Source organism: Euprymna scolopes, chromosome 35 (assembly GCF_053919585.1).
Source record: "Euprymna scolopes isolate OS-2025 chromosome 35, ASM5391958v1, whole genome shotgun sequence".
NCBI lineage: Eukaryota > Metazoa > Mollusca > Cephalopoda > Sepiida > Sepiolidae > Euprymna > Euprymna scolopes.
In genome coordinates, this window is record NC_136516.1 from 13,654,864 (window position 1) to 13,667,567 (window position 12,704).

The 12,704-nt window shown below is 31.8% G+C and overlaps 1 protein-coding gene across 6 annotated transcripts in view; it reads left to right on the top strand.

Annotated features, from left to right (window-relative positions):
- Nucleotides 1-12,704, top strand: part of LOC145259695 (heat shock factor protein-like) — a 166,938-nt gene that overhangs the window by 146,012 nt on the left and 8,222 nt on the right. For 2 of the 6 annotated variants that reach the window (XM_080117369.1, XM_080117365.1), the window contains one exon: nt 2,136-2,300. In XM_080117369.1, coding sequence (XP_079973495.1) covers nt 2,136-2,300 — 165 coding nt within the window. Of the gene's footprint in view, nt 1-2,135; nt 3,311-10,281; nt 10,733-12,704 lie in introns of those variants that run through there. The other 4 variants (XM_080117370.1, XM_080117366.1, XM_080117368.1 and 1 more) reach the window with 4 other exon arrangements.

Below are 12,704 nucleotides of genomic sequence, written 5' to 3' on the forward strand. Positions count from 1 at the left end.
ATGGATGGACAGAAATGCTATCTGAAGCTTAGATTTGATGTGTGGCTGGAAATCCTATTTGGAACTTAGACTTAGGACAGACGGACAGATAGAAAAGTTTTTTTGAAACTTGGGCATGACAGAAGGAAGGAAGCACTGTTTGAAGTTTGAGCGTGGCCGACAAAAATGATATTTCAGAATTACTGATGAAGAAATACTTATGTAACTCGAATGAGATTTTGAGTTTAATTTAAACATATAATGCGTTCTTATTTGTGTACTATCTTATTGAGTATTGTGAATGTTTATATTTTTTTTTTTTTTTACCTCACTTTTTTTTATACAAAATTTCTTGAGTATTTTTTTATTTTATTTATTTATTTATTTTTTTTTTTTTTAGAAGATTGTAATAAATAATGAACTATTCTAATTTTAAGAAAATCCGTCTCGGAACTCTTAAAAATGTCATGATATATCACTTCTATATTGAAACGATCAAATTTTATCCTTTTTTCTTATGTGTGATATTACATTTTTTGGTTATATAACCAGTATGGTGAGGATCAAAGATATTTGTCGTCATGATGCCTGTCGCTTGATCATCTACTGGTTTGTGGAAGATCTCTTGGTTTTTCTCATTCTTCGAAAATGTTGGACTAAACTGCTGTGGAGGCTGAAATATAAAAATAATAAGAAGGCTTCTTCTAATTGAATGAAACCCAATATTTCAGAATTAATGAGACTAACTCTAAGTTGATTTATGGTTTCATTGGCTTCGAGCAAAATGTATCTGTTTTGATATTACAGGGTGAAACGATAAAGTTGTCGCCCTAAAGAAAACAACACTAGAGCTTTATTTTAAAACTTTATTGAAAAAATCAATTCAGGTAACTTGATTATGTAATAGAGCTGACATCAATTCAATATAGCCACCTTCAGCCTCAATCATTGCTTCAGTATGGGTCTGGAACTGGGAGCATACCTTTTCCACAAGTGCTGGCGGGAATTCAGCAAATGACGGCCATTAGGCTGGCTTTGGTGTTATGGGATGTCTTGTTGATGTTCTCGATGTATGACTAAGCGAAGTAGTCAATCGGGTTCAAGTCGAGGGAGGAGGCTGGGCAGTGAGAAACAGGTACAAAGTCGTAGCACTCCTTCTGAAGCCAAGCCTGTGTCTTTTTGGACTTGTGGACTCACACCGATCCTGCTGCCATACCCAGGGTCTGCCAGTGGCCACCTGATGGCAGCAGGGAATCACCATACTCTTCAGCACATCCAGGTACACTGTGTTGTTGACTTTCAAGCAGACTTCAAAGATGTGAGGTGGCATTATGTAGCCTTCACTTGAAACCACACCATAACCGTAGCTGGAAACTTTGTTTTCATCACTCTGGACTTATTTGTAGCAATCCAGCAAGGCATTTTGATGGTGCGGGCAATGGTCCTGTTGTCATAACTTGGCTTGTTAGAGAGCATGAGTTGTACAGCGACACATCTCTGATCTCGCTCATTGAACATTGTGTCACTTTCAGACATGATAGAAGGCTCTTATCGCTCTTGGGATTTGTACACAACTAGCTAACTAGTTGGTTTGCAGCAAAAAAAGAAAACCGGTTTTCATAAAATGGAAATGGAATCATGTCATCTTTTCTAGTATGGCAATTTTAGCGTTCCATCCTGTACACTTAATATTTTCAGTCCTCTGTTAGTGAAGGAGAAATTCTACCAGACTGAAGCAATTTTAATTTTTGTTCTGATCAAGTGCACCTTTTTGGAAACTGGATTTTCCCCATATTAAAAATTGACCTTGTGTCTGATTCAGCTATTGTTGGGAGGGGGCCTAATTAAATAAACACGGCGGGGGGGGGGGAGTAAAGAGAGGCATTTCTAATTTAATTAAAAAAAATTTTTTTTTCAGAGTTAATCTTCATACATGTTTCCAATTTTCTCTCTAGCCTTTATCTTTCTTTCTTCATCATTTCTCATCCAGTTCCTGCTTATTTTCTTTGTTTTCATATTCTGACTAGTCCAAACTTTTAACCCAACCAGACAGCATGTCACTAAACTGTTCTAAGTATAACTAAGCAAAAACATTACCATTATCTAAAACTAGTACACCGAACATGTGTGTTATAAGTTATCATTTTTGTTTGCAGGTTGCGAATTGATCCAGTATACACCTGGAGACTTACCATATTGGTTGGATGAGAGCCCCGGCCAAGAAAGCGAAGAAGATGATTTAATAGATACGCAGCTAAACACGCCAGTCTGTGCACTTGACAAAGAAGTGGAGTTACCAACGTCTACAGGCAAGCGAAAAAGTAAACGGCCAATGAGAATCTTGCTTTCATAAATAGCACCATAACACTATAAATATAGAAAACAAACTTAGGTGGAAGAATTTTTTTCTAAACTCCATCAAATAATAAAAAAAACTTCACCTTCCCTCACATATGCACACACACACCATAAATGTAGAAAACAAACCAAAATAGCAAATAACCTGTTAAGTGGAAGAATTTTTTTTTTTTTTCAAACTTTTGTTCACCCTCCATCCCATTTTATTTTTAATATATTCTTTTTACTGAATAATTTTTATAATTAATATTTTATTCTTGTCCAGAATTCTCTCTATATTAAAAGAAAAATCTGTATGGTATACATACTGTGACAAAATAAAAATATCATATTCCAAAAATCACATAAATTGGTCAAGTAGTTTAATTTTATAAAGGAAAAATCATTTTTAAGAGATTAATGGGAATTTGTAGAATTTAGAACAAATCTTGCTAATTTGAATTGAGTTATTTCCCTTGTTTCTTTAAAATTATTTTCAAGATGGCATTGCAAGACAGTCTCTCTTTTGCTTATAAAATTTTTTCTTATTTAAGAAAACTACTAAACCAATTTATGATTTTTTTAAAGAATAAAATATTTTATAAGTAAGACAAAAATGACTCATAATACCATCTTAAAAATCTAATAAAACTGGAGAGATAGCTCCACAATAATTCAAACTTACAAGATTTCTGTTGGAATTTTTACAAATTTTCATTAATTGCTTACAAAATAAGTTTCTTTTTGAAACAAAAAGTACTTGATTAATTCCCATGATTTTCAGAATATATTTTTGTTTCGTTGTGGGTACATATACCATACAAATTGTTTTTGTTTTTTTTTTTAATTTGGGTGATTTCTAGATAAGATCTAATTTTTTTTATTCATGTTCTTTTCACTATCATTCATTATTTCTTTGTGTCACTCTTGCCAGCCTTAAAGATAAAAACAACAAAAAAATAAACACTCAATTAAAATTTAAAAAAAAAAAAAATTTTTTTTAAGTAACATTTTTCAAAAAGTTAAACTTAAAAAAGAAGAGACAATGAAAAACTATTTTTTTTATTGTCTTTTTTTTAAGTTTAACTTTTTTAAAATGTTACTTAAAAAATGTAAAAACTTTTTCTAAATTTTTAATTAAATTTTTTTTTTTAAATTTTCAACTTTAATTTTTAAAAATTAATTTAATCAAATTTTTTAAGTTTAGGAGAAGTTTTTTTTAAATAATAAAAAAAAATGTTTGCTTTAAAAATTTTTTCTTTTGTATAATTTATTTTAATGCTTTTGTTCTTTGTTAAACGTTTTACCTGTTTGAACCCCTCATCTATCTTGTCGTTAATACTTTTTTGTATATGTCAACATTTTTTTTCCTCTTTTGGTTTTGTGGAAACAATTTTATCTCTGTTGTTGATGTAGTCTTAAGATTTTTTTTTTTTATGGATTCTATGGATTATTGTTTAGAATTTTTGTTTGTAATTCCATAGTTGTATTATTTTCTCTTTTTAATAATTAAACAAAAAATATTTTCTCATCCAAACACCCCTAATCTTTTTCTCTGATCCTGGGATGACCTAAAATAAAATTTAAAAAAAAAGTGGTAGAAAGAAAAAAAATGTCGGGATTCGATCTATCATTCGCAAACTATTTACAAAAGCTGTCTACAAAAAAGAAAATGAATTCATAAATATTTGAATTTGTGAACTTAAAGCATAAGAACGTTTACCAAAATGATGTATGGCATATTGTCAACCCGAAATAGTTAATGTGCCACAGAAAATAACATTGGAAGATTATGGAAAATAATCAAACCAAACTGAAATTGTCACCACACTTATATTAAGAACATGAATCATAAAAATATTTATGGAAATGACTGAATTGAAGAGTTGATATGCCATAAAACTAAACTACTAATCTCCTTCTGTCACATACACTCCCTCCTTCTGTACACTGCCCTCGTTCCCTAACCCCCTCGTCCCTCCCCTCTGTATACCCTCCCTGTCGTTCCGCGCCCTCTGTACACCCTCTCTGTCATTCCACGCCCCCTGTACACCCTCCCCATCGTTCCGCGCCCCCTGTACACCCTCCCCGTCGTTCCGCGCCTCCTGTACACCCTCCCCGTCGTTCCGCGCCTCCTGTACACCCTCCCCATCGTTCCGCGCCTCCTGTACACCCTCCCCGTCGTTCCGCGCCTCCTGTACACCCTCCCCGTCGTTCCGCGCCTCCTGTACACCCTCCCCGTCGTTCCGCGCCTCCTGTACACCCTCCCCGTCGTTCCGCGCCTCCTGTACACCCTCCCCGCCGTTCCGCGCTCTCTGTACACCCTCCCTCCTCTTTCCCCCGCCCTTTGTCTGTTTCTTTCCTACTGTCTATATCTCCCGCCAAACCATCTTTCCCTTCCATTCATTTTTCTTCTCTCCTAGCTGTGTTTTAGGTTTAATGAAAAGTTTTTAATTCTTTTTTATAACCCCTCCCCTCTTCATTTCTTACATTATCATAATCTTTGACGCTTTCTGATTCTTCCAATTCTGAAATTATAATTTATATAAATGCTTGCAATTTAATTCCCCAATCTGGCATTGCTCACTTGTGCCATCTTGGTTCTTCCACCCAATAGTCATTGGCACTCACCCTCATCCAAACTTTTTTTTTTTTTTTAGTATAAGCTTTACTTTCATTTATATGTGAGTTTTTTCTCTTATCTACATATATACATACATGTACAGTGCTGTTGGGTATATGACCTGCATCTGTAATGCATTCAAAATTTAGAAAAGATGCTGTATATCTCTACCTTTGGCTTCATCAAACATCTCAATATTTCTGTTGATTTGGTCATGCACAATTTTGGTTTAAAAAAAAAAAAAAAAAAGAATGGGAACAAAGATCTACTTTTTTATGTAGTTCCACCTCAATGGGATCTGTAGATTCGGGTTACTTATGTGTGAAGCCAATCTTGTCGCAACTATGTTAGAATGACACACTGCATGTATCATCAAATGAAACGAGATAAAGGTAGGCAAAAGATTTACATTCCTTTGCACAAGATGTTGGTTTAGTACGGAAGCAGATTAGAGTTGCTAGGCAGTTGGCTTTTAGGTGTCCTACTCACCATATCAGTATTTGTGAAAGGATTTTTCTTTAGAATTTTAGTCTGTTGTCAACTAGAACACACCGTCTTCCTCTGCATCCTATTTTCACAGTTAATAAAATTCATTAATAAACTACACAATTTCTCATTGATCTAAAACTAAAGATTCTGAGATTGAGCTTTTTTATATTGGCATCTGGGAAAAGAAAAGGATCTGTCGCGTAATGGATAAAGTATTTGATAAAATTCAGTTGTAAAGTTACTCTTCTGGAGGTTGAAGGTTCAATTTTCAGTGCAGGTGACACTCAAAATACAATTGCAAATTAAGACTTCTACCCAGATTTAAGAAAAGGTACAAACTTCAATCTATATTTGGATTATCCAGACTCTCATTCTCATCTTGAGTAATTTTCTCACAAAATTCTTGGCCAATGTAATCTCCAACCTTGTTCAGGTATATCTTGTCGAATTTGGGAATCTTTCTGTCAAACTTAGGAATCTGTGTGGACCCCTAGCACTGTAGATAAACTACTTGGTAAAATTTAGTTTTAAGGTTCATTCTTTTGGAAGTTAAAGGTTCAATACTCAATGTGGGCGACACTCAAAATACGATTGCGAATTACTTAGCAGTGACTGGGTAAAAGTTCTGATGAAATAAAAATATGCTACTCGCGTAGATTAAATTAAGTATTCCGTTTGAAATTCTGTACAGAAAGATTCCTGAGTTCGACTAGATACACCTGGAGAAAGTCGGAGGTTACATTGTGAAAATGACATTCAAGATGAGAACAGTAGTTTGAATAATTCAAATATATGAATAATCAATCCTTCTCTCAAAAACTCAGCCCCTGTGGATCTTGTGGATTTACTGCAAAAAACTTTACCAGCAGCACTGTGTGTGTGTGTGTGTGTGTGTGTGTGTGTGTGTGTGTAACATGAAAATCAACTTATCAGAATCAAGACGGCAGAACTTTCATACAAAGGATAGAATCCTTTCATATTGAGCTTCATAACAATAAATGATTTACTGCAGTTTCATGGTACATCCAATTTTCAGAAATGTATTGATAAAATTCTAGTCAGTTTAAATTTGTCTTCAAATGTATAACAAAAAACTAGGTGCTGATGCAAAATAAGACATGCTATCAGAATTTTCTGGACAAGTTTTGTGATTTTTGCACAAACTCTGGCTAATTTTTTTTTTTTTTTTTCAGTGGGTTGGGAGGGGATTATTTCGTCTATTACAAAGATAATTTAATGAAAAATGAAAACATTATTTTTGTTGGTATCAAGAAAACGCAATGAATAATTATCGAACAATTTTTTTACAAAACTTTAAGAATACAATAAAAACAATCATTGTAAGGTAAGTTTTATGAATAAATATTTATTTTTTAAATAACAAACAATTGATAGCAAACAAATTTTTTTTTCTTTTTGTTCAAATCAAGATATTTACTTTTTTATCTCTATATAAATAAAATGAACTCATTTTTTCCCGTCTGATTTTGACATTAATAGGATTAAAAATCAAGATATTTCATGCAAATATAATATGCACAAACGGCAGAACAATATCTGAGGTGTGTTATAGGCTTATTATTTCTCAAATTCCTCGATAATCTTAGATTTCTATAATTTTTCTGCTGAGAAGTCACGGCCAAAATCGGTTAAGATCAATGGAAGTGGTAAAATATTTTCTCTCTAATAAATTCCTCCTCCCCCTGCCATCACTTAACACCATTTGGGGATCGTTCACAAGGAACAGTTGAGAAGAGAACACCGGTTTGGCTTCGTAGTTCTTTCATGTGAAGTTATTTAAAATCACTAAACTAAGCTGCAGTGCTCTGTGGCGTAGTGGTTAGCGTGCTGGACAATTCACATTATATTTTCACGTTCGCGCCGACCTACTGTAGTCGTTTTTTTTTTTTTTTTTTTTTTTCCTAAACAACTGGAATGGACTTTTCTTGGTGGCCGAACTGTTAACGTTGCAGATGTTTTTTTTTTTTTTTTTTTTTTTTTTCACACTTTATTTTCCTACTTTTACTCATGACTCCGGGTTTGATCCTTCCTACTTACCTACCATAACATTTTTTTAACCCCCCCCCCCGGAAACAAACACTCGGGCAACGCCGGGTACCCCCGCTAGTGTATAATAAATCAATGATAGAAAATAAATGTTTTATTAAATAATAAATCAATGATAAATGTTTTCTTGAATGATGTTGCCTGCTGCAATTTCATTGGCTCTGTTTTTGACACCTTTTGGTGATTTCATATGAACTGCCTGGAAAATTTTGATGATGGCACAGTTTTTATTCTGCATAAGTTCTCCACCCCCTAAATATTCTGAATTTTATTAATATGCTTCTGGTTTTTGTATGATGCCTGAAACTCTTAAGATAAGTCATATTTATTATGATCCATAATGTGACATAACATGGCAGCTCACACACACCATGACAAGCACAGACAGAAAGTTCTAGAGTTGAGTTTAATTTGATTATTGGTATAAAACTATCTGAAAGTAATATCAAGCCATTTATGTGTACAAGATTTGGTATCTAGAATCGGATCTCTTCCAGCAACTTTGATAACTTGATTTTACATGTTATATGAATGTTTTTTTTTTTTTTTGTTTTTTTTTCTACCTGTTCCCTTTTTATCATTTCTATTTCATCTTTATTTTCATCTTTTGTATTTTTATGTTTTGGTGTTTATTTAAATTGATCTTTTAAACCAATGCATTTCAAGTGAAAACATTATTACGTACTTATGTGTCCTGGGAAAATTAATACAAATTACAAAAATTACAAAAAAAAAAAAAAAATGATCCATTAGATTATGCTCCAGAAGTATTTTAAATAAAAAAAATCAGCTGCAAATATCATGGATAATTAGAGATGGCGATATCGATGATTTAGTCAAAATTATTGATTGCACTCGCCTTCCCTTGGATCTTGCGAACTCTGCACTGTTAAAGCATACATTAAGACTCAATAAATTGTTAAACTAAAAATTTTTCCTTTGACTTGTGATTATTTTTCTACTTGAAATTGAAAAACGCTAATTCTGAATTTGATTGATGATTTCTTAATGATTGTCATTTTTCTCCAAAGAAAGGGAGGGAGAAAATTAGTTTTTGTGGTGTTGTGGAGGCACCCTTAATTTTATTTGACACTTTCTATAGCTCTCTAAAGGCTTTCTAAGTTTTTTTTTTATTCTTCGCAGATGAATTACGTACTTACGTGCCATGTCGAAATTAGTATAAATTCTAAAAATTACAAAACGGTCTCCAGTAGATTATATCCTAAAATTATTTGAAATTTAAAAAAAATCAGTTACAAATATGTTCAGATATCTTGATGGCGGTAAGGATAAATTAGTATAAATTATCAATTTCAGTTACCTCCCCTTACATCTTGCGAACTCTTCACCATTAAAATATACATTAACAACTCAATAAATCGTTAAACTAAAACATTTTCCTTTTTATCTGTGATTATTTTTCTACTTAATTATTTTTCATAATTTTGGAATGCATATTAATTCTTACATGGCACGTAAGTATGTAATGTTTTCACCTGAAATGCATTGGTTTTAAAAAGTCCCCCAATATAAAGAAGCACTTTTTTTTTTTCTTTTTATAATTTTTTTTATCATTTGAAGAATTGGTCATTAAGAAATAGTTTAGAGAAAAGCTAAAACCTACCTTGTTTATAAAAAAGTTATTTTTGTAGATTGAAAATTTTTAACCATATATTTGAATGGTTTTTAAACACACTGGAACCAGATAGATACATTTATTCCTTACATGAGTAGTGATGGTTATTGATGTGAATATTTATAATAAATTGTTTTTTTGATGATTGTCCGTACAGTCATTCAATGTACACTTAATCTGTACGTTTGGATGAGCAAGAAGAAAGAAATGGTTATCTTTTTCTTTCTATTTTACGATGCCAAGGAAGAATTTTGATAAACAGGCAAAATGCTTTGGTTCTGGTTTAGAATTCACTCTATATTAAAAAATGAGGTACTTGTACAGTTTAATCAAGACATTAAAAAGTGAAAATATCGGAAAAAGTTTTAATTGTACGTATCCATTTTGAACTGAAGATCTCTGAAAAAAAAATTTCACTTAATTTGATCGAGTAGATATTTTTTTTTTTTTTTTTTACAGCGGATAAACACGTTTTTTATGAGAGCGCGTTGAAGGCAGACATCTTGGATTTATTTTTAAATTTTGTTTGAATACTATAAAAGCCACGGGGAGATAGCTCCATGTAAAGCGCCGACACTCCCTCCCCATCTTTAATTCTAGCTTTTCTTCCTAAAAATCAGACCTTTTGCTTGGTATCATAGCAAATTGTTTTTCGCTGTAAAAAAAAAACAAAAAAAAAAAACTTGATGAAATTAAGTGAAATTTTTTTTTTTTCGGAGAACTTCATTCCATAACGGATATGTACAATTTAAACTTTTTTTCGATATTTTCATTTTTTTAATGTCTTGATTAAACTGTACAAGTCCCAAAAATGAAAATCAAGAAAAATCTGTAAGACAACAAAAATATCATCTTTCAAAACTTGTGTATTGATCTGGTAATTTTATTTTTAAATAAGATAATCAAATTTTATGAGTAATCGGAGAACAGTTGTTTTGTCTGCCATTTGGAAAATAATGATAAAAAAACAAAAACAAAGGGAGATAATATAATTTAAACCTGTAAGATTTATTTTGTAATATTTACAAATTCTCATTAACTCATGATTTTCTCTATAAAAATAAAACTATTTGATCAGTTTGCGTAATTTTTGGAATATGTTGTGATCATTTTGTCACAGATTTTTCTTGATTTCTGTTTTTTTATATAGGATAAACCAATGCTTTTTGGACAAACCAATGCTTTCCTAAAAAAAAAACAAAAAAAATGTCGAGAGCTGGTGATTTTGAAAGAAGTCAATTTAGACTCAAGAATGCTAAACGATTAAATCTGATTTTTTAATCGCTAAAGAACGAAGTCTGAATATTGGAAGACTCTGTCGGATATTTTGGAATCCTAGGAGCCGGAGTTGGACCTTATACCTTGTGACTTTGCAGCCCTGCAAAATATATTTCTGGTATAGGAAGAAGAGAAATCATTTATTTTTAAAATATTAAGCAGGGAAAAAAAAACAAAAAAACTGGAAAATATTTAACTAAAAAAAAAAAAAATGTAAAAAAAAAAACTTGCCAAAAATATTTAAAAACAAAATGATGCTTTGAGTTGTATAATAAAATTTTTGGGCATTTCTAAATAAAATTGCTGCTTGCAGCAAACTAGCATTAGTTGTTATTTCTAGATCCTTGTTGAGATGAGCATGAGCATAGATCAAACTTTAGTTTCATTTTTTTTTTTAGGATTCACAAGAATGAATTTAAATGTTTTGCTCAATTTTGTAAAAGTTGCTTTTTATTATTTTTTCAAAATTATTTCATATTTCAGAATTTTTCTGGAAGTTGCTAGTTTGGATTATTTGAATGACTATTCTTGCCTCTTTTATTTATGTTTTCGTCGATGTAACCTCTGATCTTGTTTTAATGCATTTAGTTGAACTTGGGGACTTGAACAGAATTTCAAACTTGACTTTTTTTAATTTTTTTTTTTTTTAATCTACATGGATAGATTATTCTCATTCCATCCCTTCATGACCTAGCGTAGAATTTGTCATTACTAGCAGCCTGTCCAGCATTGCCCAGTCATAAAATATGCATAAATATATTTTAATTCATACAGAAATATTGTTTCTTCTAAACCATTCACTTCTTGTAAGTAAAAAAAAAAACAAAAAAACTCGAGCTGAGATCGAAACCAAAACCTAAAGAGTGTGAGTTCAGTACATTAACCATTTAGCCAGCTTGATATGATCTTTAAAGTGTTTTCAAACTTATTTTAACATAAGGAATCTGTCATGTTCATGATTCACACATGCGCATTCATGAAACAGTTGACCAATGGATAAAAATCCAATGACTCGTAAATATTAATTTTTCAATTTTGACCCTTAGCAGCTTTTTTTTTTTTCTTCCCAGGCAAAAACCAATTAAGTTTTCCACATGTCTGAATATACCAAATTTCAAATCTGTAGATTAAAACTTCGTTGAGTATATAGGTTGAAAAGTGTCTTCTCTCTCTCTCTCACACACTTATGATGTCTCACACACTTATAGATATATGTAGATTATAGTCTATGATAAGGATTGAACCTGCGACTTCTCATGCCTAGAATTGTTCATGTGGATTCATGGTATGAGTTCTTGTCCAGAATTCCCCCTATATTAAAAAAAACAAAAATCAAGAAAAGCCTGTATGATGTACATACCCATGATAAAACAAAAGTATAATATTCTAAAAATCAAGTAAATTGATCAAGTAATTTTATTTTTAAATAAGAAAATAAAATTTTGTGAGTATCCGAGAAGTGATAGTCTCACCTGCCATTTTTAAAACAATTTCAAGAAACGGAAGGAGATAACTCGAGAATAATTCAAACTTGCAAGAATTTTGTTGTAATGCCTACAAATTCCCATTAATTGCTTAAAAATGATTTTCTTTATAAAAATAAAACTACATGATCAATTTATGATTTTTGGAATATGATATTTTCGTTTTGTCATGAGTATGTACATCATACAGATTTTTCTTTATCTTTGTTTTTTAAAAATAGGGGAAATTCTGGACAAGAACCGTATAATAATTAAAACATCGGTTAAGGTTTGGTTGTTTTGTTTCATGACATATCAACCCTTTTCGGGTTATTTAATGCTAAATCCAGTAATTTTGGAAAAAGTTTTCATTCTTAATGTTCGTTTTGTAAGGGAAAATTGTTTTTGCAGAACATGATTGAGTTTTGCAAAGGGGAAGGAAACATCAATGTTTGGTGCGTTTTAGGTCCAGCCTAATCTGGTCGCAGCAGATTTATTAAGCGATAGTCTTCTGGAAGGTAAGGGTTCAATCCTTACTAGAGACAATAATAACTAATAACATAAATTGGTACTTCTATCTGATCATGACTGAAAGAACAAGAACAATCTCTTGTGAATTAAATGAAAGGTTCATTTTGAAATTGTTATAGCGATCAAAGAGGGAATAACTCCAAAGAAAGTAAGAGTTATCGCCCTTTATAGATGCTTGTATAAGACTAGAAAGTTCTAGAGGGGAACCTAGGACAAGATAGCGTCTTTGTTGGACACTGAATATTGTTCTGCAAATAATTTAAGGTTTCTGCCGGGAATAAATTGCGTTTAAATTATAATG